The following is a 25,909-nucleotide window of genomic DNA, read 5'->3' as shown; positions in this document are numbered from 1 at the left end:
CTGAAGCTCTCTAGGCCTCAGCTTCCTTGTCTGTACAATGGGCTAATGTATAATTACCATCCACCCTTGTGGGGTAAAAGACGACACTTAGGGCTGGGCACCTAACAATGTTTGCTGAGCCACAAGCAGGTTAAAAACCAAACAGGCACCAACCTAGACAAGGTACATCCCTTCTGAGACTGGGGGGGCCCTCCAAGGTTATGAAGGTCAAGTTTGTCTTTACAAAGGAGACTGACCAGTAGGGAGGATACAGGCTCAGGACAAAGGAAGAGGGGATTTCTAAGGAACTAGTCCAAGCGCTTCTGGGTGGGGACACCCTCACAGTGAACAGGGAGGCAGGGAGTGAACCACCTGGTGCCACAAAGGTGGGCCTTGACCTGGGCTCTTCCTGAAAGGCCAGTGTATGCAGGCCTGGGTGAGCCAGGGCTCCCCCCGGAACTGGCCACATGCACCACCAAAACCTTAGGAGTGGGAGGACTGTGAAACGTGATCCCCTAGGACCACGGGGCACCTGTCCCACACAGGAAGGCCAGGCAGCCACCTTCCATTCCTGATACATCCACCAGCTGCCCAAGGGGAAAAACCAAAGTGACTTAAAAATGAATAAACTATTAAAAAAAAAAAAAAAAAAGATGGAGAATAACAAGTGATGGTGAGGATTTGGAGAAACCGGAACACTCATGCATCACTGGTGGGGATGTGAAACAGCACAGCCACGGTGGAAACACTCTCCGGCTGTTCCTCAGAAAGGTACATATAGAGTTGCCCTTTGACTCAGCAATTCCACTCCTGGGTGTAGACCCAGGGGAAATGAAGGCCTATGTCCACACAAAGACTCGAATCCATGTTCACAGCAGCACTACTCACAACAGCCCAAAGGGGGCAGCAACCCAACTGTCCACCAACTGACGGAGGGATAAACAAATGTGGTCCATCCATACAATGGAACATCGCTCAGCCATGAAAAGGAACAAAGCACCGCCACAGGACACAACGTGGGTGAACCTTGACAACAGGCTCAGTGAAAGATGGCAGACACCAAAGACCACACACTGTATGATTCATTCATATGAAAGCTCCAGAAGAGGCAAATCTATACACACAGACAGTAGATGAGTGGCTGCCAGGGGCCGGAAAGAGAAAAGCACAAGAACCGACTGCTAATGGGTGTGGGGTTGCAGTTTGCAGTGATGAAAAGGTTCTAAAATTAGACAGTGGTGACGGCTGTACAACTTTGTGAATATACTTTTAAAACAAACCCCTGAACTGTACACTTTAGATGGGTAAATTTCATGGTATATAAATCTCGATAAAAATAAACAAAACTCGGGTCGTGGGGAGGGATAGATTGGGAGTTTGGGAATGACATGTACACACTACTATACATAAAATAGATAATCAACAAGGACCTACTGTAGAGCACAGGGAATTCTGCTCAATACTCTCTAATAACCCATATGGGGCAAGAATTTGAGAAAGAATAGATACATGTATAACTGAACCACTTTGCTGTACACCTGAAACTAACACAGCATTGTAAATCAACTATACTCCAATATAAAATAAAAATTTTTTAAATAAACGAAACTTTATTTTTTAAGTGACAAGACAGGAAATAGACCAGAGAGGTTAAGAGCAGGGGTTGGCACTCCACAGCCCTTGGGCCAGATCCAGCGCCCACCAGTTCTTGTGAATAAAGTTTTATTAGAACAGCTGCGCCCCTTCATTCCACACTGTCTGTGAGTGTTTTAGAGCCACGCTGACACAACTGAGCGGTTGCTGCAGAGATGATCGGGCCGGCAAAGCCTAAAACAATTCCTACCCAGCCCATCACGGAAACCACGTGCTGACTCCTGGCTGAGAGTGAACCCAGGATCCAACCAGGCCGGAGCTCAGATTCTGGCTCTGCTGCGAATGAAGGACTAGGATGTGTGTGTGCCTGGTCTGTGTGTGTCTGTGTGTGCACTGTGTGTTCTCTCTCAGTCTCCGCTCCTGGAAGTGAAACGAGTCAGGACAGGTGAGGCGCCCAGAGACGCCTGGCTCCAGTGAGCGGCATATGACCCCCGCCACCGCGTCGGGCAGGTGAGCTCCCATCAGCTCGCTGCACAAACTCCTCCTCGGCGCCCTCTGCCTCAAGACCAGGCGCAAATCCCACACCTGACACAAGGCCCCTTTATATCCTGTGTCCCTTGGCCTCTCCAATTTCAGTCTCAAGGATGAAACGGGGTCCCCGCCTGGCAGACCCCACATCCCTCGAGGCTCAGTCAAACATCCTGCCTTCTAAGAAATTGTTCTGACCCCTGACCTCCACGCCCCGCCTCCAAGCCCCCTGGAGTTGCTCTCCCACCCAGTGGTCCCTTCACACTTTGCACCCAACGTGATTACAAACCGCACCTGCCGGGATGCATGTGGGGCCTGATCTACCCGCGGACCCCCTGGCCTGAGACGCTAGGGGCAGAGGCCCAGTGCGCCCACCCCACCACAGCAGTACCCCAGGACCTGGCAGACCCAGAAGGCAGAACACACTCCATGGCCACCCAGCGCACTGAGCACCCACCACACACCAGGCGGGGCTGACCCTTCACACTCACTCACCAGGTCCTCGTGACCAGGTAAGCATCATTATGTCAGCTTCACAGATCAGAGGGGAGTTCAGAGAAGCTGGGCAGCTTATCCGATGAATGAATACAGAGCGGAAGGAAGGCTCGGACAGATGCTTCGAAACACTGATTCTGCCCCCAAGGGACATTTGGCGATGGCTGGAGAGATTTCTGGTTGTCACAACTCAGTGGGTGCTACTGGCATCCAGTGCACAGAGGCCAGGGATGCTGCCGAACACCCTAAAATGGACTGGGTAGTCCCCACCACAAAGAATTATCTACCCCAAGTGCCAATCCTGCCTAGACTGAGAAACCGTGATCTATAACAATGTTTTGAAAAAGCCGGGGCAGCGGGGGCTAGAGTGGTCGGGGAGATTTCAAAGACAAGGTGAGTCCTGGCTTGGATGTGAAGTTTTAGAAGATCCTTCATCTGGAAGATGCCTTTTGCCTGACCTACTTTCTTCAACAAGAACCTTAACCTACAAATTTTCCCTTTGCTCCTTGACCAAGAGGTCAGGTTACAGCCAAGACAGTCTGCCAACCAGTAGAACAGACCTTCCACAAAGAATCCCAGCCCAGAACAAGCCAATGTTCTGCTATGAAGTGAAGGATGGTACGTGGGGCCGGCAGCATAGACGTGCTCTCTTACACACACACATACACACGCGTGCGCGCGCATGCGTAGGCTGCAATCTGGATCAGGAAGCCAGCCCCAGACCCCAGAGCCTCTGTTGTTCACAGCAGTGACCCCGTGAGCCCCTCCCAGCTGTGCACAGGCACGGAGCTGGCCTCCAGGCCCTGTGGAGAAGTGGCCGTGGCCTCGCTGCCACCACGGGCCTGGCGTCCACTTAGAGGTGGTCCTGACCTCTTCCACGTTGCCCCCCTGGCCAGAGCAGCCCGCCTTGGGGGAGAGCAGGCCGCACACGAGGAGAGGAAGAAACAGAGCCCGCCGGGCCAGTGGCCTCACCTTCCGAGTCCAGGGCCTGGATCTTAAGCTCCAGCGGGGAGTCCTCCAGGTAGAGCTCGCGGGTGGTGGAGACGATCTGAATGCCGTGGATGAGGTCCACGATGGCGTCGCAGCGCAGGACCTGGCCGGTGGCTGCAGGGGAGGGAACACAGGGTCAGCCGGAGGGCGGCCACCCCACCTCCAGCGCCTCATAGGTTGGGTGGTCTTATTCTTTGGGAAAGACAAGGGAAACCAACAATCCCCCCCAAGAAACAGGGCTGGAAGAACCGAGTCGACCCTCAGGACCTCCACGAGGCCCGAGAGTCAGCACGGACGTCCAGGAAGTAACGGCCTTCCAGACACTTTCACTGTCCATCTTGTACTTTTCCACCGCGAGCGCCAGCGTTTAAAGCTGTGTGCAGAACACTCTTCCTAGACTTCCGAGTTTTGTTCAGAGTGTAACCACTGAGCTAAACGACAAGGGTTCTGGTATGATAAGTTAGCCTCCAAAAGGACGATGCTGTTCTGAACGCCTGTCCCTACCCTGAGATTAGCAATTACACCCGGAATTTGTGCGTTTGTGTGTGTCTGTGTTTACACTGCAGTTTTTGCATAAGACTATCAACTACACTATCGTGTAAAAAAAGAGTGTGCACGTCTACACGGATTTCTTACTTGCTCCATCAATAAGACACATAAATGGCATTACCTGGAGAATCCTCTAATGTAGAAAGTAACAGCTTGTGACACGAAATCATTCCGACCATTCTCCAGGCACCATATAACTACTTGTACACCCTTAACTTTGTGAGAAAGCCATTCAGCCCCATTTATCAAAAAACCTTAAAAATATTCATAGGCTGTGACCCAGTAAAGCTGCGAATCTATCCTTGGCAGGAAATAACCTGAAGGAACCCAAAACTGTTCCCCGAATGAAACTATTTATTTTCCTATTTGACACTGAAACAAACATCTGAAAACGATCTGAATGCCTCACATACGGGAATGCTTACAGCACAACCTCTGGTTAAGAATAGTCTTCGGCCATTAAAAATACAGAGTGAAGTAAGTCAGAAAGAGAAAGACAAATACCGTATGCTAACACATATATATGGAATTTAAGGAAAAAAATGTCATGAAGAACGTAGGGGTAAGACGGGAATAAAGACACAGACCTACTAGAGAACGGACTTGAGGATATGGGGAGGGGGAAGGGAAAGCTGTGACAAAGTGAGAGAGTGGCATGGACATATATACACTACCAAACGTAAAATAGATAGCTAGTGGGAAGCAGCCGCATAGCACAGGGAGATCAGCTCGGTGCTTTGCGACCACCTAGAGGGGTGGGAGGGAGGGAGACGCAAGAGATATGGGAACATATGTATATGTATAACTGATTCACTTTGTTATAAAGCAGAAACTAGCACACCATTGTAAAGCAATTATACTCCAATAAAGATGTTAAAAAAAATTCTATAATAAAATGGGAAACTTTTCATACCATGTTAGGTGGGGGAAAAGCATGACAGAAAATTCATTGTTTTCTAAGCATCTTATGACCATAATATGGCAAATTAAATATGGGGAAGTGAAACATTGCACAACTTTCTTCATTTTGAATCAACGCCCATTAAGAGTTATTTTGGTAACAACTAATAACTTAGAAATGAAAGCCAGCCTCCACGGGAGGGCAAGCAGGACAAGGTTGTGGCAGGAGGGACCAGGGTTCATGTTGCCTGCTCAGTGTAGCCCCAGCTCCATGGGCGTCCTCAGACCCAACAAGAGAAGGGGAAGCGTGGCCATGGGCTCTTCCGTCCCTGTGGCCCGAGGCCTCAGCGGGGTGTTTCCAGCCGCTCAGCCCCCATCCCCACCAGGGGCCACGCGGCGCACTGGGAGGCCTTACTGATGTCCTCCGCGAAGATGATGCTTGTGAGGCGGGCGGGCTGGGACAGGCGGGCCTGCACCACTGCCTTCCGGGAGCACTGCTGCTCGTCCAGGCCCAGCGGCTCGATGCTGGCCACCTCCGGCCGGGTCGATGACCTGCGGCGAGAAGAAGAGAAGTCACCCTCTGGAGCCACCGGAGAGGCAGGGCTGGGACCGGAAGCCAGAGCCGCAGCACCCCCCATCTGTCCCAGACTCGCAGGACAGAGAGGCCAGGCTCCACCAGCTTCAAACCCAGAGGAGACAGGCAGCCGAGGCCCCTCTAGTAGGAGCAGGACATCCTGAGGGTGAGGACCTCCCCTCCCACCTCACCCCCACCCCAGCCCTGAACATATCACACAGGCAGAGAGTCACTGCTCGGGACACTGGAAAACATCTCCATGTTCAACAGTCACCTGACAGGACTATTCCAAGGAACTGGAAATAACTATTGGTGGGAAAAGCGCCTACAGTCCCTGGGGAGGAGGAGAGGCCAGGTACCTGCTGACCTCTAGGCAGGACCTGGCACACGGCAGCCTCCCAGACGGTAACCTCCATCCCCAACAGGCCCTACAAACCCAGAGCTCACCGACGGGAACCTTGGCAACAGGCACAAGGCCCAGCGCACGGGGCCGAGGTTACAGGGAAGGTGGGCAGAAGGGCAGGTAAACACCTTCACCACAGAGGGAGGATGGGTCATTCTTCACAGAAGCGATGGTTAATCACCCTGCACCCCGAGGCAGGCAGAGAGCGCCGGACATGAGAGGGGATGAGAGGCAGAAGCAGATGTCTGGCAAACACAGAGACACCCAGAGACTGTTATTAAAATACAGAAGTGTGCTGGGGGAGTGTGGTGGTTAATTTTACGTGTCAACCTGGCCAGGCCATGAGGTGCCCAGCTACTTGGTCAGACATTATTCTGGGTGTGTCTGAGGGTGTTTTGGGATGAGGTTAACATTTAAACCAGCAGACTGGGTAAAGGAGATTGCCTTCCCCAGTGTCGGTGGGCCTCACCCAATCAGTTGAGGCCTGAATAGAACAAAAAGGCTGACTTATCTGCAAATGAGAGGGAGTTCCTCCTGCCTGAAAGCCTTCAGAGGCGTGTATACACACACACACACACACACACACACACACATATTGTTTCTCTGGAGAACCCTGACCAATACAGAGAGAGCAAATAAGATAACGAAAGAAACTATCTACCATGTGTTAAGCCCAGAGCCAAATACTTCTGTCCATCAGATTACTTAACCCTCCAGGAGGCCTATATGGGAAAACCAAACCGAGGCTCAGAGAGGTTGAGTAATTCCGCAAAGCCACACAGCTGTACGTGGCGGGGCCAGTGATCAGAGGCAGGTCTGTGTGACTCCAGATCAGACAATCCTCCCACCACACGAGTGCTTCCCCCAGGGTACGGAGCACACAACACCAGAGGGCAGTGAGGCACCGATGAACTGTCTTTAAATTGACTCTTTATGTCATTTAATTACTACACATTCAGTGTTAATTGTTTCAGGAAAAACAGATGTATCAAACTTATGAGCTCCTACATGTTAATACTGAAGAGGATGTCTGATGTTCAAAACAGGAATCATTTTGAAGCAAACAGTAAGTTTTCGTATACGTGGTACACGAAAAAGGCAGCACTCTGACAGTGGCGTTCCCAGGACAGCTGTGAGGGGCGGGGCTGCCCATCAGCCGCCATTTTCCAGTGTTTCTATAAAACAAGGACAGAGCGGCCTCTCACACTGATAGCTGGAGCTCTCAGAACCAGTCTGTCCCCACACTGGTTGGGGAGGACCCACATGAGGCACGGAGGGAAGGGGGGAGAAGGCACGTGGGCCGCGCCAGCTCCCTCAGCCTAACCCTCGCGGGCTCTGGGCTCATGGCCCAGGCGGCAGGACGGGTCCAGCGAGCAGGGCTCAGAGAAGGCGGGGTCTGCACAGAGCTGACAGCTGAGAGGCCCACCCAGAAACCAGCTCCGAAGGCCAGGTCACTTGGACACAGCATCACGTTCTGCCAAGGAAGCAGGTCCGGGCTCAATGGCTTTTCTGCCGGAAGAGCCTTCCTCTGTCTCCAGTTTAAACGAACGGCCGCTGCTCAAAACGGATGAGAGCTGCTCCAGCTTGCCCACCTGGTCGTTCTGTGCACCTCAGCTGGTGGTCAGCACGCCTGCCCACCCTCCCCACTCATGGACTCGCCTTAAGGCCCACGGGAGGAGCTTCAGGGGCCTCCCCGGCCCCTGGCGCACGCAGTGATGGTGACATGGCCTCACTCTGTTGAGAAGCTGAACGCCTAGGGCAGCAGGGTGCTGCCACTCGCCAGCTGTGTGACATTGAGCAAACGATTCCACCTCAATTCTCTGTGCCTGTTTCCTCAGCTGTACAATGGCAATAAAAGTGGTACCTGCTGCAAAGGGTTGGGGCGGATTAGATAGGATGACAGATGTAAAGCTCTTACTGCAGGGCGTCGCACATAGTAAGCTCTCCAACTCAGCCACCAGCAGGAGGTGCCTAAATGAAGGGCTTCGGGCCCTGAGGTGTTTGGCGAGATTCTGACCACAGACCTTTGCTTTTTAAAGAAAGTAAGAAAACATGGGCCCTTCTAGATTGTGATCGTTCATGTGTGACCTGGTGGGGCCCTACCCCCAACCGCAGACATCCTCAGAGCCACAGGCAAAGATTCAGGCCCGAAGTAGGGTTCACCACTGGCAAGAGCCTGAAGCTTCTGACTTCAAGTCTAACCTCTGCTCTGAAGTTCTCCCTCCCCCAGCTTCCCCCCATCCCTCCACTGATGCTGACCCCTCCACTTCTCGCGTCCCTCCCACCAGCTCTTGTGCGGCCCGGCCTTGAGGGCTCATGGGAAATGGTAACTCTTCCACGGACCCATCCCTGACCCTGCTCAACCTCCACTCAGCTCTCACAGCTGGTCCTTCTTGGGGTCCCTAATGCACCCATTCGTTCATTCATTCACTGAATCCATATTCATTGGGTGATGTGCAGGATTCCAGGTACCGTTCTAGGTGCCGGGGACACAACGAGGTACAAAATACACATTAATCCCCACCTTCACGGAGTTTACGTTTTAGTGGGAGGAGAACAAGGATAGACAAAATAACTGAGTGGAGGTGGGATCTCAGACAACAGTGCTTTGGACAAATAGAAGGCAGGGGAGGGAAAGGCTGTAGTTTCCAACCGGATGGTGAAGGGAGCCTCCCTCAGAGGCGACATGTGAGGAGGAGGGGCAGACACAGGATCCCTGGATATCTGGGAGAAGGGCGTTCGGGCAAAAGCATGGGCGAGGGCAAAGGCCCCGAGACCATGGCTGGTGTGATCCTTCTCCTTGTCTGACCCCCTCGGAGACTGAGCCTGAGGACAGCGCCCGTGCGTGCTCATTTCTTGCCCTCACTGCACCCAGCATAAGACTCTGGTGCAAGTTTGTTTGTTTGTTTGTTTTTTGCGGTACGCGGACCTCTCACTGTTGTGGCCTCTCCCGTTGCGGAGCACAGGCTCCGGACGCGCAAGCTCAGCGGCCATGGCTCACGGGCCCAGCTGCTCCATGGCACGTGGGATCCTCCCAGGCCGGGGCACGAACCCACGTCCCCTGCATCGGCAGGCGGACTCTCAACCACTGCGCCACCAGGGAAGCCCCGGTGCAAGTTTTTGTAGATGCCCCTTATCAGGTTATGGATTCTCTTCTAATCCGAACTTGCTGCAAATTTCTATCATGAATGACTGTTGAATGTTCTGCACCTATTGAGACCATTATATGGCTTTTCTTCTTCATTTTGTTGATACAAGAATTGTTTATTGTTGCTCAAGCAATTACATTGATTGGTTTGTGTTAAACCAACCCTGCATTCCTGAGATCCACTCCAGTTGGTCATAACACAACACCCTTTTTATGTTTCTGGATTTGATGTGCTGCTATGTTGTTAAGGAATTTTGTACTCTGCGTCTGTGAATTTCTTTTGCTTATAATGTTTGAGGCTGGTTTGCAATCAGTGTAATGTTGGCCTCATAAAAAGGAGCTAGGAAATGATTGTTCTTCCTGCCTTTCCTGAAAGAGTTTATGAAGGATTTGTACTATTTCCTCCTTAAACGTTTCATAGAAATGACAAGTGAGGCCACCTGGGCTTGGAGTTTTCTTTTTTTTTTTTGCGGTACGCGGGCCTCTCAGTGTTGTGGCCTCTCCCGTCGCGGAGCACAGGCTCTGGACGCACAGGCTCAGCGGCCATGGCTCACGGGCCCAGCCGCTCCGTGGCATGTGGGATCCTCCCGGACTGGGGCACGAACCCGTGTCCCCTGCATCGGCAGGCGGACTCTCAACCACTGCGCCACCAGGGAAGCCCTGGAGTTTTCTTTATGAGAAGGTCTGTAATTATAAACTTAATTTTACCAAATGTCCTAAGTGGACCGAGAGGCACCAAGGGCTCTCTATGCCTGAGAACCCTTCCCCAAGTCCTGCACAGGAGGTGGGGAGCCTGCGGTTCAGTTCTGGTGGGCATGTTGCTTCCTCTCCTCTCGAATTGCTCACCCACATCCCAGCGAGACCCCCTCCCAGATCACAGCAGCTCCCGACAAGGGCCCCAGGTGAGCAAACCCAGGGTATATATACTGCCCCGCCCCCGCGCGCGCGCGCGCGCGCGCACACACACACACACACACACACACACACACACACGCTGGGCAAACAGGAAGCAAGGCAAACGTGCACACATGAGTGTCATTCCTGCAGGGGACCCGTGTTGCGTTTTGGCTGCCCAGACTCCATTCCCCCTCCTCAGTAACAGCACCCAGCTTTTCTGGGGGTGCTGCTCCCCTCCACCCTCAGACCATGAGGCTCCAGGGCACCCATGCTCCTTGGACCCTGGGAGGCAGGTGGCTGGGGCCTGGCCGATCGGCTGTGCATCCCCCTGGATGGAGGTGTTCAGACCCGGCGTGAAAGGCTTGACAAGGGCTGCAGGGCTGGACCCGTCCTCTTGCTACCCCAGGGGGCACCCGGCTGAGGCCCGAGACCAGGTCCTGCTGACATCACTGAGCCCTGTGTGCGGCCTGAAACAAAATCTGCCAAAACAACATCCCTGCTTTATTTAAACTATTTTGGTTTGAGCTTCCTGTCACATGCAGGAAAGTCAGGAGAGTTGAGACAAATGAAATCCCCTGACTGAATTCTTCAAGACTTGTGGCCTTATTTCATTCAAACTACTGGTACTATATTTTTTTAAAAAGAAAAAAAAATTGTCATTTATTATGTGCTTACTATGTGTCAGGCTCAAAATAAAACATATCACAAGTGTTTTATTTGCCTCCCAACAGCCCTATTGAAACCCCCCATTTGATACACAAGGAAACCCCTGCACGGATGTGAAGTAACCTGCCCAGGGTTACATTCCTGGAAAACACCTCAGCCGGGCCTGGCTCTAGACTCCTGGTCCAGACACCACCTCCCGCCTTGTGGTGAATGCACCCAGATTGTTCAAAACAGAGCTAATGGCCTCCACCTACCTGGGGCTGCCCATGCGAGGGCCCAGGCCGCCAGACCTCAGTGAAAAATGGCTCCATCTCCTCAATCACCCCCTACCCCACATGCAGCCTTAATACTGCTTCTTAATGTGTCATCAACTTCCCTTAAATGCTACTGAACCTGGGTAAAACCGCCATTGATGAGAAGGTCTGGCACACTTCCCGTGCATCCCAGGACTGAGCTGAGGCTGTGACCTGGTTTTGAATGTGGTTCTGCCAGGTGAGTGGGGAATAACATGCAAAGTATGCAAAGGAATTAGCGGAAAAACTGGTTCTGCTATTTGGTTCCCTCTGCCATCCCCACCTGCAACATTCAAAGTCCCTGCCTCTGGACTTGGGTCTCTGGCCACCCACCGGGGCAGCTGCCTGGACACCTGCACCTTCCGCCCTTCCCGGCCCCCCATCCGGTTACATCCAAGTAACCTTCGTATCTTTTTCTTACTTTTTTCTTTTATTTGTTTTTTTAAGACTTTTTTTATGTGGACCTTTTTAAAGTCTTTACTGAATTTGTTACCATACTGCTGTTTTCTGTTTTCCGTTTGGGTTTTTTGGCTGCGAGGCATGTGGGATCCCAGCTCCCTGACCAGGGATCAAACCCGCACCCCCTGCATTGGAAGGTGAAGCCTTAACCACTGGACCACCAGGGAAGTCCCTTACATTTTTCTTTTAAATTGATTCTTCCTTAATGAAAACGTACTTTATTTATTTATTGGCCGTGCCCCACGGCATGTGTCATCTTGGTTCCCCGGGATTGAACCTGCGCTCCGTGCAGTGGAAGTGCCCCGCCTTAACCACTGACTGGCCAGGGAAGTCCTGAAACAATACTTTAAAAGGAAACTTTATATCACTAGTGTAAACAGAAAGCCTATACCATTTGCCATCCCAGGTAACGATAAAAACAAACAAGAATCAAAACAATGTTACTGCATTTGGCGGGGGGGGGGGGGGGGGGGGGGGGGGGGCCGGGGGGGACACTGTCACCCCCAAAAAAGAAACAGGCAGATATTACAGGGTATTAGGAAAAGCAGAAGGTGGTTGTAGGGGCCGGGGGCCGGGGAGGGGTTAGCATTTAATGGGGACAGAGTTTCAGTTTGGGAAGCTGAAAAAGTTCTGGAGATGATGGGTAATGGTTATATAACAGTGTGAATGTCTTGATGCCACTGAACTGGACACTTAAAAATGGTTAATTTTATGATATGTATATTTTACCAAATTTTTTTTAAAAAGAAAAAATGGAAACAACATGTTGGCACCAGAAATGAATTTTTTATCTTGAGGGTGTCTAATGGGACAGGGGAACCCGGGGACAGGGAGGGTCAGGCCAGAAAGCTACAGTGGAAAAAGGAGAAGTGACGGTTGTACAAAGAAGCAGTGAGTGGGGCCAGAGGAAGACACAGCCCTCCCTCCACCCACCTGCAGGTCCACCCTTCCCTGCCCCCCATGACAGAGGCAGGGCCTGCAGGGCGGAAGCCACGTCAAGGGGCAGAGCAGGCTTGGGCTGGGGGGGGACCCACAAGGGAAACAGGAAGAAAACCACCCACGGAAGCAGGATGGAACATCTACCCAGCAGCATGGTGCCCAGGCACTGAAAACTTAAGATCGTGAAGCAACACAGAAAAACAGCTGGGCTTTAACACTTGCTGGTGGTTGGTAGAGAAGGAAGTTCCCAAGCGACCTGAATACCAGGTTTGAGCTTCGTGGTGGTGGGGGGGTGGAATAAGTGATCAAAAGGAAAACAAAATGGTGACTGACTGTGTTACAGTCAAAGGATTATGGGAGACTTCCGTGGTGGTCCAGTGGTCAAGATTCTGCGCTTCCAATGCAGGGGGCGTGGGTGTGATCCCTGGTCGGGAACTAAGATCCCACATGCCACTCGGCCAAAAAAAAAAAAAAAAAAGATTATGGGATACTTCTCTTTTTCTCCCTTTTCCCAACTTTCTCTCTCGTGTCATTTATATAAAGGATGCCTTAAAAAGAAGCTCATGAAAGATGCTTTGGAGCCCTTTCAATAACATGAAATATCAAAAAAGAATCAGGAGTTTGCCACATAACCAGCAATCCCTCGTTGTGACTGGAGGGGTTCAGTCAGGTCTGGCCAATTCGCCAGAGGCTGCAAACCCCTGAAAGAGGTGGTACGGGGGTACGGTCCCAAACTCAAGACCGTCACTACTTATACGCGTCCCCCAGAGCACTGCCCTCTCTGAGGTTCCGACTGAAACGTGAACAGTTTTAACCTGATGCTCTCTACAGTTCCCCTGACCTTAAAGTTGCCTGATGATTTGATGCTATAAAATCAAGAAACAGGAAAAGCAGACTTAAAGCCCCTGGGGCTCAGGCACGCAGTGATTCCAGTAAAGTGGGAGCTTGGCCGAAAAGTCCAGGGATGAGCAAAAATTCCCCCAAGGTCCAGGAAGGTTTTCATTTTCTCTGTTCTTCACCTCACAGACTTCACAATGAACTCCTTAGGTGGAGAGGCTATTTTCCTCCCAGGTATAGATGAATGCAGATAGAAAGCTTGCCTTTAGGCCCACTCTTAAAACTCCAGAGGGGACTCTTCAAACCCTAAAGCAATACCTGACTGAACTAGGAAGCACACACTAAAAATAAGGGAAACATTTCTAACGCTTGACTGACAGAAGCTTTTCCTGTGAAGTTAAGGGGAAAATCACAACCACCAAACAGCTCCAAGACACTTAAGGTAAGTAGTTACACATTTGCAATAAAAGCTATGGGTCAGATTCAAAACAAGTTATAAGATACTTAGAAACCCTCTGATGCATCAGTGATTAGGAATGTTTTTTCCCTTCCTCCTCAGAAACTATACAAGTAAATTAAAATCCACCAGCTCTTCTCAGAAAAGAAAATGCAGTCAAAAAAAAAAAAAAAGTTGTTACTTCAGAAACGAAAAACACAGCTCTAGAATCTCAGAGGAAGCAGCATACAAATACACCGAAACGGATTCATTTGAAGCCAGCTGCTTTTAATAGCCAGCTTCCTCTTTCTTGCCCCCCATATCAAGAGAACAACTTCAACCAGAGAATGAGCACGGTCACCTGCAAAGTGTGGACTAACAGGTGACCTCCCCACACCACACAGGGCCCTGGACAGGGATGAAGAAAAGTTAAAGAGAAGATGTGATATCAAGCCAGAAATACGACCCTCCAGAGGAGGCGGGCTCTAAACCCAAAATGCATTTGTCTGATGTGGCGTGTCCTTATTTCAGGAGGTGACCTTCAGAACACAAATAGGTACTAGTAATGCACATAAGCTAGAAGGTAGTCTGAGCTCCAGCACCAGGCTCGCGGATGTGCACGGATGACTATCCCAACAGACTTAACACGTGTTGGACTCTCTGTACTGTGATCACACCCTGTTACACTGTCTAGCCTTGAAACAGGGAACCAAAGGGAGGAGCAAGGGCGTAGCGCGTGGGGATCACCCCCTCCTTTTCATCTCCAGCAAGGTGGCGGGGAGGTGTGGTAGGGCCTTGGTCACACCCAGCACCGCCTGCACCCTGCTAGGAATGAACCTGCTCTGAGTGGAACCCAGAGGCCGCTTCAGGCTGCTGCTCCTCCATCTGAAGGATGGAAGGGCTGGACCACATCACCCAGCTACCGTGAGGTGCGGCGGACCTCCAGTTTCATTAGTTCCTGGGGTTCCCAGATCACATCCCCCACAAAAGGTGCAGAACTCCTGCGTCCCCCCAGGAGGCTAGGGATCAAGGCAACCCTGCTCTGTGGGCAACCTGGGGTGAACCACCAACCATGCCCTTGCATCTCTCATCTGTAAAACAGGTGCATCATCTGTTAAACACCTAGGGTTTCCTCCGAAAGACCTTTCATCAAAGGTTTCCGTTCCTCCCAAAGACGCTGAACGACTGATTCGACTCCCACACACACCTTCCCCACTTCTCCACAAGCCCAATTCCCACACCAGTCCGGCGCCAGGGATGAGTCCCGGTCACCAAACTCCCGAAAGCGGCGTCCCCAGCCTAGGTCTCTCTGCAGGGCCCTGACCACCTCTCCCGGAGCCTGGACGAGAAAGGCGTGCGACCACGTGGACGCGCATCCCGGGACCAGCTGCGCCAGTGCGACCCTCTCCCTCCGGCAGGAGGTCCCTCCGGAAGCCCCGGGGCGGGCAGGGCTTCCCTGGCCCTTCGCCGCGCCCGTCGCACGCCCTCCGCGAGTCCCGCCGACAGCAAGGCTCCCGCCCGCACCACCTCCCGGGCGGGCCCCCTCCCGCCAGAGAGCGCGGAGGCCTCGGCGCCGCCATGCGCAGTAGGGGCGACCCACGCGCACGCCGCCGGATCACGCGCGACCAGCCGCCAGGCCAGTGGCCGCCCGGCCACCAAGCCGGCGCCCGGGAGCGCGCGCCGGCGCACCTGCTGCGCGGGCCTGCTGGGGGCGCGCGGCTCCCGGCTTCCTGGCGCCGGCCGGGCCCGAAGGCCGCGCGCCGCAGGCCCCGTCAGACCCGCCCGAGGCCGCGGCCTCCTCCCCGCGCCCGCGCACCTGCAGCGCGCCCGCCCGGCCGCCCGCGCCCGAGGTCTGCCTCCCGACCCGGCCCCACGCCTGACCGCGCCTCACCAGCGATAGCAGCCCTCCGAGGCCTCCAGCGTGAAGTTCACGCGCGTGGCCCGTGTGAAGGGCAGCAGCACCTTGGGGATGTTGAGCTTGGCCGCCGGCGCGCTGGGGCCCAGCGCCAGCAGCCCCGAGAGCGCGAGCAGAAGCGGCCACAGCCGCCGGCCCCGCGTCACCATCCTCGCCGCTCTTCACCTCCCGGGACCCGGAGCCCGGTCGCGCGCGCACGCGCGCGCGCTCCCCTCGTGCCCTCCGTCCCCGGCCGCGCGCGCCCGGCCAGCAGGTGATAAGCGCGGGAGGGAGGAGGGAGGGGGCGGGGCGAGGGGCGAGGGCCGAGGCCTCGGGCCCCTTCCTGGGCCCCGGCGGGCCCTGAGCGCTGGAACTGAGGGGCCCGGGCTCCCACCCCCGGCCCCCGGCCCTACGGGGCGGAGGGAGGGGCTGGGAAGCGCACCCGAGGCCACGCGGGCCTGGGTGAGTGGAATGGGGCGCGCGCCCGAGTCACCGTGGGCGGGGGAGAAGGGATGAGGCGCCCTGCGGCGGTGGCGCCCCTCGACCACGCGGGAAGCACTGCACGGTTTTCTGGCCTCCACACTCGTATCCCTGGTTTCAAACTCTTGGTTTCAAACTCTCGGGCGACACTGCACGCGGATGTGGAGCCTCTGAGCCGTCCCGCAGCCATTCATTCGGCCCAGTTCAGCGCCTCTGGCCAATGACCCTGGCCAGGGCCCAACAAACAAGTCCGCCAGGCCCCTGAGACCTTGAGCTCAGACCATCAACACACAAAGGCCCCCAGAAAATCTGGAATGCGGAGCGCATCCTGGCCCAGGCATCCAGTAGAGGGGCCCAGTTCCGCAACGGCAAACGAACTGCTGAAGCCCTGGGGGCCCTGTGGGTGCTCCTTCCCCCTTCAACCTCCTCCAGGCCTTGCCAGGGAGGCATCATGATCCCCAGTTCTCCAGGAGGAAACAGGGTGAGTTGGCCTGAAGACCACGCAGCTACGAAGGGCAACACTGAGGCTCTCAGATCCCAAAGCCCTTCTTTGCGCTGCACCCACTGTCTTCCGGAAGCCGTGAGGAGGTTACCCAAAAGGCAGATTTAAGGCGCCAACGCTGCCAGAGCATATTCTACCCCTCCCCCGCACGCACCATAGAGAGAGAGAGAGAGAGAGAGAGAGAAAGAGAGAACGTTCAGCATCACTGAATTGTGCGTGCAGAAACCCTAAATCTTAAATTCACTTTACAGGTTGTGCCCTAGGTTTGTAGTTGTCTTTGTTACGAATTACAGGAGGGGGTGAGCTCTGCAGGTACCCTGTGCACCAGTGCCTTTAAGATGTTAATCTGCTGCGGGGAGGGCCCAGCCTAGTGGGAGGTCAGGAAGAGGCGGGGTAAGTGCACTGGGGCCCAGCCTGTGTGAAGGGTCCAGGAAGTGTGCCCTGGCTTGTAACCGGATACGCACGTGGATGCCCCTGCCTGATGAGGGAGGGAGAAGCTGAATTTCAATCAGGCTGGGAAAGGCTTCTTGGAGGAGGTGGCCCCTGGGCTGGGCATAGACACCTCACTAGCCTTCAGAGAGGCCCAGATGGTCTGAGCGTGCCCCTCAGGGGTCATCCAGATTTTGGGTGGTGAGGAGGGCTGTTTGGGGATCACCCTCAAAGCCTAAAGGCCCCAGACCAGAGATCTCTTGGAGCTGGGCTCTTCCCTGGGTGGGGAAATTCCAATGGGTTCTCTTGTCTAAAGAAACAAGAGTTGTATGGACAAAGCAGCCTCAGAGCAGGTATCTGTGAGGAATTTTTAGTGTTCTTGTTTGCATGTTTTATTGATTCATTTTTTAGTAAATAACAGATGAGTTTAAGCTAAAAAAGACTCAAAAGGGCTCATAGGAAAAGTGACTCCCCCTTACTACCCCTCACCCAGTACCCCTCCCAGAGGCAACCAGTATTTTCTGCTTGTGTATACTTCCAGACAGATTTTATGCATATACAAGCAAATACCTGTGTGTATACAGTTAAAATTCATGATATATAAAAAAAAAAATTCATGATATAACTTATCATGTTCCAATTATGCCCACTTAAATTGGCAAACCAAGAGCCTTGCCCAGCAGGTAAATAAATACAAAGGACTAGGCGGAGTATCAGGGATCTTAAGCCCATCTGGCCTGTTAGGATCATGAGTCCCTATGGCCCCATCTTTCCGGATCTTCTGATTATTGAGAAGAAATCAGTAATGTGGATTTGTAGATGAAACAGCTCAACTGTAAATGAATGCAATTGATTTATTAAAAACAAACATGCACACTCTTGGCCATTTATCCCAGGAAAATGAAAACGTATGCTTACACAAAAGCCCATACATAAAATGTTCAAAGCAGCTTTATTCATAATAGCCCAAAACTGGGGCTTCCCTGGTGGCGCAGGGGTTGGGAGTCCGCCTGCCGATGCAGGGGACGCGGGTTCGTGCCCCGGTCCGGGAAGATCCCACATGCCGCGGAGCGGCTGGGCCCGTGGGCCATGGCCACTGAGCCTGCGCGTCCGGAGCCAGTGCTCCGCGACGGGAGAGGCCGCAGCGGTGAGAGGCCCGCGTACCGCAAAACAAACAAACAAACTTAATAACCCAAAACTGAAAACAGCATAGAGGTCCTTCCACAGGTGGTGGTTAAACAGACTGGGTGCATCCACACCATGGAATGCTTCTCGGCAATAAAGGAACAAACTGTTGACACACTGGACAACTCAAATCTGCAGGAAATTATGCTGAGTGGAAAAAAAGCCAATCGCAAAAGGTTACATACGGCATAATTCCATTCATATAACGTTCTTGAAAAGCAACGTTATAGAACTGGAGAACAGGTGAGTGACTGACAGTGGGTGAGGGCCAGACGGGATAGGGGTGGGGGGTGATGTGGCCATAAAAGGACAACATGTGGAATCTTTGTGCGGCTGGCAATGTTCTGTCTTGACTGTGTCTATGGTAAATCCTGGTTGCAATGTCCTATGGGTTTTTATTGTTGTTTAACTGAAGTATAGTTGATTTACAATGTTGTGTTCATTTCAGGTGTACGGCAAAGTGGTTCATTTATATATATTTTTTTCAGGTTCTATTCCATTGTAGGTTATTACAAGATATTGAATATAGTTCCCTGTGTGTCCTATAGTTTTGCAAGCAGTCACCATTGGGGGAAACTGGGAAAAGGGTGCATGAGTCTCTCTGTACGTCTTAAATATGTCTCTCTCTATGTCTTTTTTTTTTTAAAGAATCAATTTTATTTATTTATTTGTATTTGGCTGCGTCGGGTCTTCGTTGCAGCGCACTGGCTTTCTCTAGTTGCGGAGAGCAGGGTCTACTCTTCGTTGCGGTGCGCGGGCTTCTCAGGCTCAGTAGTTGTGGTGCACGGGCTTAGTTGCGTGGGGTCTTCCCGGACCAGGGCTCGAACCCATGTCCCCTGCATTGGCAGGCGATTCTTAACCACCAGGGAAGCCCTCTCTCTATGTCTTAAAACTGCATGTGAATCTACAGTTATCTAAAACGAAAAAAGTTTACTTACACAAACAAAAAAGCAAACATACAAACAGGCCTAACAAAATAATCTGGGTGGACACGGCTTGCTGGCCACCTGTATGCTTTAATTTAAGGCGGTCAGGAAATTTCCCCAGCAAAACACTACGAATGGGAAGCAACAAAATGATGGATAGAACATTTTCCCATTTGAGATGTTTCCCTTTCTTTATATTGTCCTTAACTCTGTCCCCCCCCCCCCATTTTCACTTGCCAGTGAGCCTGGTAAGGGACCATGTCGGGGCCCCGGGGTCCATGCAGCACCCTCCTTCTCTGCCTTTGGGCGCCTTCTCTGGGTATCAAGTGCTATATCTGAGAGTCAGGGAGACAGTGGGCATGGCCTGAGCAGGCCACGCTGCCCCAGGCACAGAGACCCTCAGGGATGAAGAGACCCCAGATTTGTCTACCTGATAAATAAAATGAGATAGGAAAATGACTTGTATCGGTGACTTCCACGCTTGGAGAAACCTTACAGTATCTGAGTACCATCTGTGCTGTTATTTCCTATTTGTCTTTAAATCAAAGTGTTTACATATATTTAAAAAGGAAACTTTGTCACTCCAGTAAGTAGAAAAACAGTATCTGTTGCCAAAATAGAAGTAGCCACAAAATAAATACAACGAAACAAAGGGATGCCGTTAAGTTACACGAGACACTGTTTCCTGTCAAAGGCTCAGAGCCCCAGGCCTGTTCTCACCATTCAGAGGGAGAGGACCAAGCACTGGACGATAGGGGCCTTTCTTCTTGAGCGAATAAGGGTTGAGAAGGAATTTCAAAGGCAAGGAACTACTCCTAGTGGTATGTTGTCATATTAGAACATATCTACCATCTTTTTTTTTTTTGCAGTACGCGGGCCTCTCACTGTTGTGGCCTCTCCCGTTGCGGAGCACAGGCTCCGGACGCGCAGGCTCAGCGGCCATGGCTCACGGGCCCAGCCGCTCCGCGGCATCTGGGATCCTCCCGGACCGGGGCACAAACCCGCGTCCCCTGCATCGGCAGGCGGACTCTCAACCACTGCGCCACCAGGGAAGCCCTACCATCTTTTTGCAACAAATAGATTTTTTAAATTGTGCAGTGGAGAAGCTCAAGCATTCACAAGAGTTGAGAGAATAGTATACTGAAGCCCCAGGCATGACCGTCCAGTCCCGTGACCATGCGCCTGCAGCCAACCCCAGCCCTCACCTGTATCATTTTGCAACAAATCTGAGGCATCCTACCTCTAAAAGATAAGGACCGTTTTAGAGGTACACTCTAACCACAATACTATTATCACATCTAAAATATGAACAATAATTCCTCAGTCATAAAATATGCAGAGTTCAAACTTCCAAGTGTCTCATAAACATCGTAGCTTTTTTTTCACAGTTTGTATTTTCAGAATCAGGATCCACGTAAGGTTCACACGGCAATGGCTTGAAATGAGCTTTTAATGTCCAGGTTCCCCCTTCCGCGCTCTTTCCCTCCCGGCATTGTCTGTGTTGCCCCTTTCTGCTGGAGTAAGAGTTTTTCTTTAGAGCACCCTCACTCACACCCAGCACACCCCATATGCAGGACCCAGCCCAGCAGCAGTGGTTTCCCTGCCGCACAAGGCCGCAGCTACCTTCTGGTCACGGTCCCTGGGGACTGAGGAAAGGGGGGTCCCACTGTAGGCCTTTAGCACTGTCTCTGGGCTGGAAACCTCAACGTTTGGGGAAATAAAAAATAAGAAAACGTCTGGGAGCACGGGAACAGTTTCAGCCTTGGCAGAATGCTTTCCCGAACTTCATCCTGTGTAAGATAATGGCGCCATTTAATTACAGAAATCGCTGCTTTTCTTTAATGCGCAGACATGCTGCCTGCTCACAGGATCCAGTTTCTATCTGTGCTTCTACTCTCACTCAGGACGGCTTTCTTCCACTTGCCACATCCATTCTCTGCCGGAGTCGGGGACTGCTTCGGCCAGTTAGCTGCCCCCGGACCACTGAACACCTCATCCTCGCCCACCTACTCCCTTCGTCCCCAAAGGCATCGCTATGGGACAGTGGCTGCAGGATAAGCTGATTGCAGCTTCATACCGTCAGGCCCCCTTAGAAGTTCTGGCACGGGTGTTATCCCAGCCGGCTAAGTCTGACACCAGCAGCCCTGGAGGGACACACAGGAGTCCTTAGACATCACTAGGCCACCAGAACTGGAGGAGGGTACGTCCTACCCCTGGCTCCCCAAATGGCTATTTCATACCTCCAGTGTCGCACCTAGCTCATCAAACCTCTTAGGAAGGAAGATTTCTTTTAATACTCCTTTATAAGAAAAAATTATTTTCTGTAATAAACATTAAATGAGGGAGTTCCCTGGCGGTCCAGTGGTCAGGACTGGGGTGCTTTCACTGCCATGGGCCTGGGTTCAATGTTCAATCCCTGGTGGGGGAACTAAGATCCCACAAGCCATGTGGTGTGGCAAAACAAAAACAAAAACAAAGAAAACATTAAATGCAACATAATAATGGCTGGGAAAAAATAACTTTTTAAAACTTGTTTGATTGAGCTTTGTATATACAAGCAAGCCAGCAAAAGCAAGTTTTTAATTAAAAAAATAAAATAAATATTACTTAATAGCCAAAAAGGGAAAGGTAATAGATTAATAATTTTTAATGACATTAATGCATTTTTTAAAAACGTATACTGACATATTGGCCTGTTGCAATAATAAATAATACCAGAGTGTACTGGTCCATTTAATAAATGAGAATAGCAACAAAGAAGAAATCTTTATTCTTAATCTAATATGAAAATTCAGTAAAATAGTTCAAGTAGAAGGTAAGATTTGCACTTAAGCAACAAAAATATTACCCCTTACAGTTTGCACTCTGTTTCACTGTCTTAAAATTTAAACCAGGTAAGAATCATAAGTGGGCTCATAGGATGGCTGAATAACAATAACACGAGTCGTTTTCTCTGTCTTGACAATCACGGTGCCATCATTGATCATTTCGGATCTACTGTTTAGGCACAGAAATGTGTACTGTGGTGGGGGCTGGAGACAAGAACTGTGTCTGAGGCAAATTCACAGGATTCCAAAAGTTACTCTGGAAACAAACACGAATCCATATGTATGGGGCCTACTGTGTAACTAAGAGTTTTCAGAATTAACATCCATGTACAGTACATTGTGTGTAAAGCATACATTTTTAAAGTGTGTAATTTTAATGTTTATATGTTATTAAAATTCAACAGTGCACAGGCAACCAAAGTAAAAAGAGATAAATAGTACCACATCAAACTTCAAAACTTCTGTGCATCAAAAGATGCAATAAATAGAGTTAGAAGGCCACCTGCAGAACGGGAGAAAACATTTGCAAGTCACATATCTGATAAGGGGCTAATATCCAAATATAGAAAGAACTCCTACAACTCCACGACACCAATATAAATAACCCGATTAAAAAAAAAATGGGCAAAGGACTTGAATAGATTTCTCTGAAGAAGATATACAAATGGCCAATAGGTACATGAAAAGATGCTCAACATCATAGTCATTAGGGAAATGCAAATGACTTTTGCATGAGATCTCATCTCACACCCATCATGATGGCTACTATTTTTTTTAAAAAAAGGCAAAACCAGAAAACATGTTGATGAAGATGTGGAGAAATAGAGATCCCTTGTGCACTGTTGGTGGGGATGCAAAATGGTGCAGCCACTATGGAAAACAGCATGGAGGTTCCTCAAAAAGATATATAATTACCATATGATCCAGTAATTCCACTTCTGGAACCCAAACAATTGAAAGCAGGGTCTCAAAGAGATATGTTCATAGCAGCACTGTTCACAACAGCCAAAAGATAGCAGCAACCCAAGCATCCGTCAACAGATGAATGGATAAACCAAATGTGAGGCATACACACAATGGAATATTATTCAGCCTTGGAGAAGGGAGTACTGACACATGATACGATATGGATGAAACTTGAGGATATTATGCTCAGTGAAATAAGCCAGTCACAAAAAGAAAAATAAAAAAAAAATTCCACTTATATGAGGTCCCTAGAGCAGTCAGATTCATAGAGACAGTCGGACGGTAGCTGGGAAGGGGAGCAGAATATGCCACCCCAAAACGTGCCACTCTCACATGTGGATCATTCTGAACTGAAGACAGTCGTGGCCCAAAAGACTCAGGAAGAGCTGTGTACCTCCCTTAACTGCCTAAAAGAATTAGAAGGCATGGTCAGGGAACGGAGCTGCCACCAGAGATAACCACAGAGTGTGGGCTGGCGTGATGAGCTGGGCGTTTGGCAGGGCCTGACAAACGTGTGTTCACCGAGCACTTGCTCTTCCCAGCTTCCTGTGACTTGTCTTCCTCCCCCTGGAGCCCCAGAGCCCTAGCCCTTCACCTTAGTTCAGCTGGCACACAAGCCTCCGTTGCCTGTCTTGGAACCTCTCATGTCTATGTGAGGCTCCCATAAGTATGACAAGAAATTTGTTTTTCTCCTGTTAACCTGTCATATGTCAATTTAATGAACAGACCAGCCAAAAGAACCTAGAAGGGTAGAGGAAAAATATTCCTCCCCTACAGTTGCCAAGGGCTAGGGGAGGGGGAATGAGAAGTGGTATTTAATGGGTATGGGGTTTCTGTTTTGCAAGATGAAATGCCTGGAGATTGATTGCAAAATAATGTTAATATGTGTAACGCTAATGACAGGGAAGTCTACTCAATGCTCTGTGGTGACCTAAATGGGAAGGAAATCCAAGAAAGAGGGGATATATGTATGTGTGTGGCTGATTCACTTTGCTGTACAGCAGAAACTAACACAACATTGTAAAGCAGCTATACTCCAATTTAAATATATATATATATATATACACACACACACACACATACTTAATGCTAATGAACTGCACACTTAAAAATGATTAAGATGGGGCTTCCCTGGTGGCACAGTGGTTGAGAGTCCGCCTGCCGATGCAGGGGACGCGGGTTCGTGCCCCGGTCCGGGAGGATCCCACGTGCCGTGGAGCGGCTGGGCCCGTAAGCCATGGCCGCTGAGCCTGCGCGTCCGGAGCCTGTGCTGCGCAGCGGGAGAGGCCACAACAGTGGGGGGCCCGCGTACCGCAAAAAAAAATGGTTAAGATGGTAAACTTTATGTTATGTGAATTTTACCACAGTTAAAAAAAAAAAAATTTTTTTTAAACCCCTTAACAGTAGCCACAGCAATTCTTTAGAACTTAAACCTACAGAAGTTTGCGGGGATTTGTGTATTTTATCCCCGTGTGCTGAATAATAAATACACAGTGTGTATTTTATCACTGACATTATTTAATATTGCCTGTGCGTGATGGTCATAAAAACCAGACAAGCTTCAGGCCATCTTGTTACTGTTTTCAAAATCTCTGTGGACAATGCACCCTCACGTTGCAGGCGGCCCTCCTGCCCACCTTGGGCACAGCTGGCTTTGAGGCCTTTGCAAATGCTGGTCAGATGCTGGCTCTGCTCCCTACTGGCTGCGTGGCCCTGAGAAGTTAGTTAGTTACACCTTCATTGATAACATGTAGCTCCTCGTGGTATCTAAGGCACAAAGATTCCATTAATAACACATGTAGCATTAGGACAGTGCTTAGCACGGTAAGTGGTCAAGTATTCACTCCACAAGGAGGCCCTATTAACCGTCGGACAAAAAACACTACCCAGATTTCTTTAATTTGAATTGTTTCCCAATATTTAAAAATCAGGCTATTTTATATAAAATCTAGATTTATAATTTCTTTCAAAGCATCAGAAGTGCTGGCAACACTGGGCTTATATTTCCACACAGCAATGACATGCTGGAGATGAGCGGCAGCCACTTATAAAAGAAGGATTTGTGACCTCCCCAGTTTGCCACAGTTCCCACCACTCCCTTCTGGCCACAGTCCCCACCACTCCCTTTTGTACACGCCAGCCAGCTTTACATTATACATAAAAAAAATTCACACCCAAGAAACCAATACACGGTAGGAAATTCATTTCACGTACAGCTTCGCCAACGCAGTGATCAAGAGGAATTTTGTTTTTCCCCTAACTTCCCATATGTTCACTGAAGGGGGAGCCACAGTTATTCTGTCAACCTTGCAGCAGCCCTCAGATTGTCTGCCCTCCACCTGAGACACCTATCAGAGGGAGGGCAACTTTCTGTGTGATGCTCCAGTCTCCCTGCCCAAGGAGCAGGCTTACTTAATCATTCAACAGATCAGCCAGGTAAGTTTAGCTAAACTGTTGACAATATCACAACATTTACATTACAAAGGTACACGTTAGACTGGGACGAACTATAATGTCCTTAAGTCATAACCTGACTTGACTGGATAATTTAGGTTTTGTGGTTTTGCACCCATAAGAAACTTAAATGAGCTCAAGGTTTAATTAACTGGGGGGAAGGTGTCTTTCCTGCCATTTTTACCACGTGGGCCCTGAATGCTTCTTGTATGATTGAGAAAGGCAGTGTCCGGAGGGAAACTAATAATAAAATTGACACAAGACACATGAACAGGAGAAAAAGAAGTAAATTTTAATTTGTGCTCATAGAGGTTTCATAGAAATGGGACCTAAGAAGTGGCCAAAGCAAGCAGCTTTTATATTTTTTAGACAAAGAAACAAATTTGAGAGGAATTGACAGGAAAAAGAAACTTAGGCTTTGGGTACTTAGTTAGGGAAGACTAAACAGGGTTTGGGTTTGGAGTGGTAAATTAAAGAAGTAACGGGTTGTTTGTATAGACTCGCGGCCCTGAGTTCCCTATTTCTGGCAATAAGGGTGTCCTTCTACCTCCAAGTGCAG

The 25,909-nt window shown here is 50.5% G+C and overlaps 1 protein-coding gene across 3 annotated transcripts in view; it reads right to left on the bottom strand.

Annotated features, from left to right (window-relative positions):
* Positions 1–17,394, bottom strand: part of NUP210 (nucleoporin 210) — a 100,702-nt gene extending 83,308 nt beyond the window's left edge. For all 3 annotated transcript variants that reach the window (XR_013830290.1, XM_079935070.1, XM_079935071.1), the window contains exons 1-3: positions 15,578–17,394; positions 5,450–5,586; positions 3,568–3,699 (exon numbers count right to left, since the gene is read on the bottom strand). Coding sequence is in view for 2 of the 3 variants with exons in the window: in XM_079935070.1 (XP_079791196.1) it covers positions 3,568–3,699; positions 5,450–5,586; positions 15,578–15,750 (442 nt within the window). In the remaining variant the exon portion in view is untranslated. The remainder of the gene's footprint in view (positions 1–3,567; positions 3,700–5,449; positions 5,587–15,577) is intronic.
* Between the last annotated feature and the right edge of the window lie 8,515 nt (positions 17,395–25,909).

This window comes from Stenella coeruleoalba (assembly GCF_951394435.1).
Source record: "Stenella coeruleoalba genome assembly, chromosome: 10".
Classification (NCBI taxonomy): Eukaryota; Metazoa; Chordata; class Mammalia; order Artiodactyla; family Delphinidae; genus Stenella; species Stenella coeruleoalba.
Note: the sequence above shows the minus strand (reverse complement) of the source record. Positions and strands in the feature narration are given on the sequence as shown.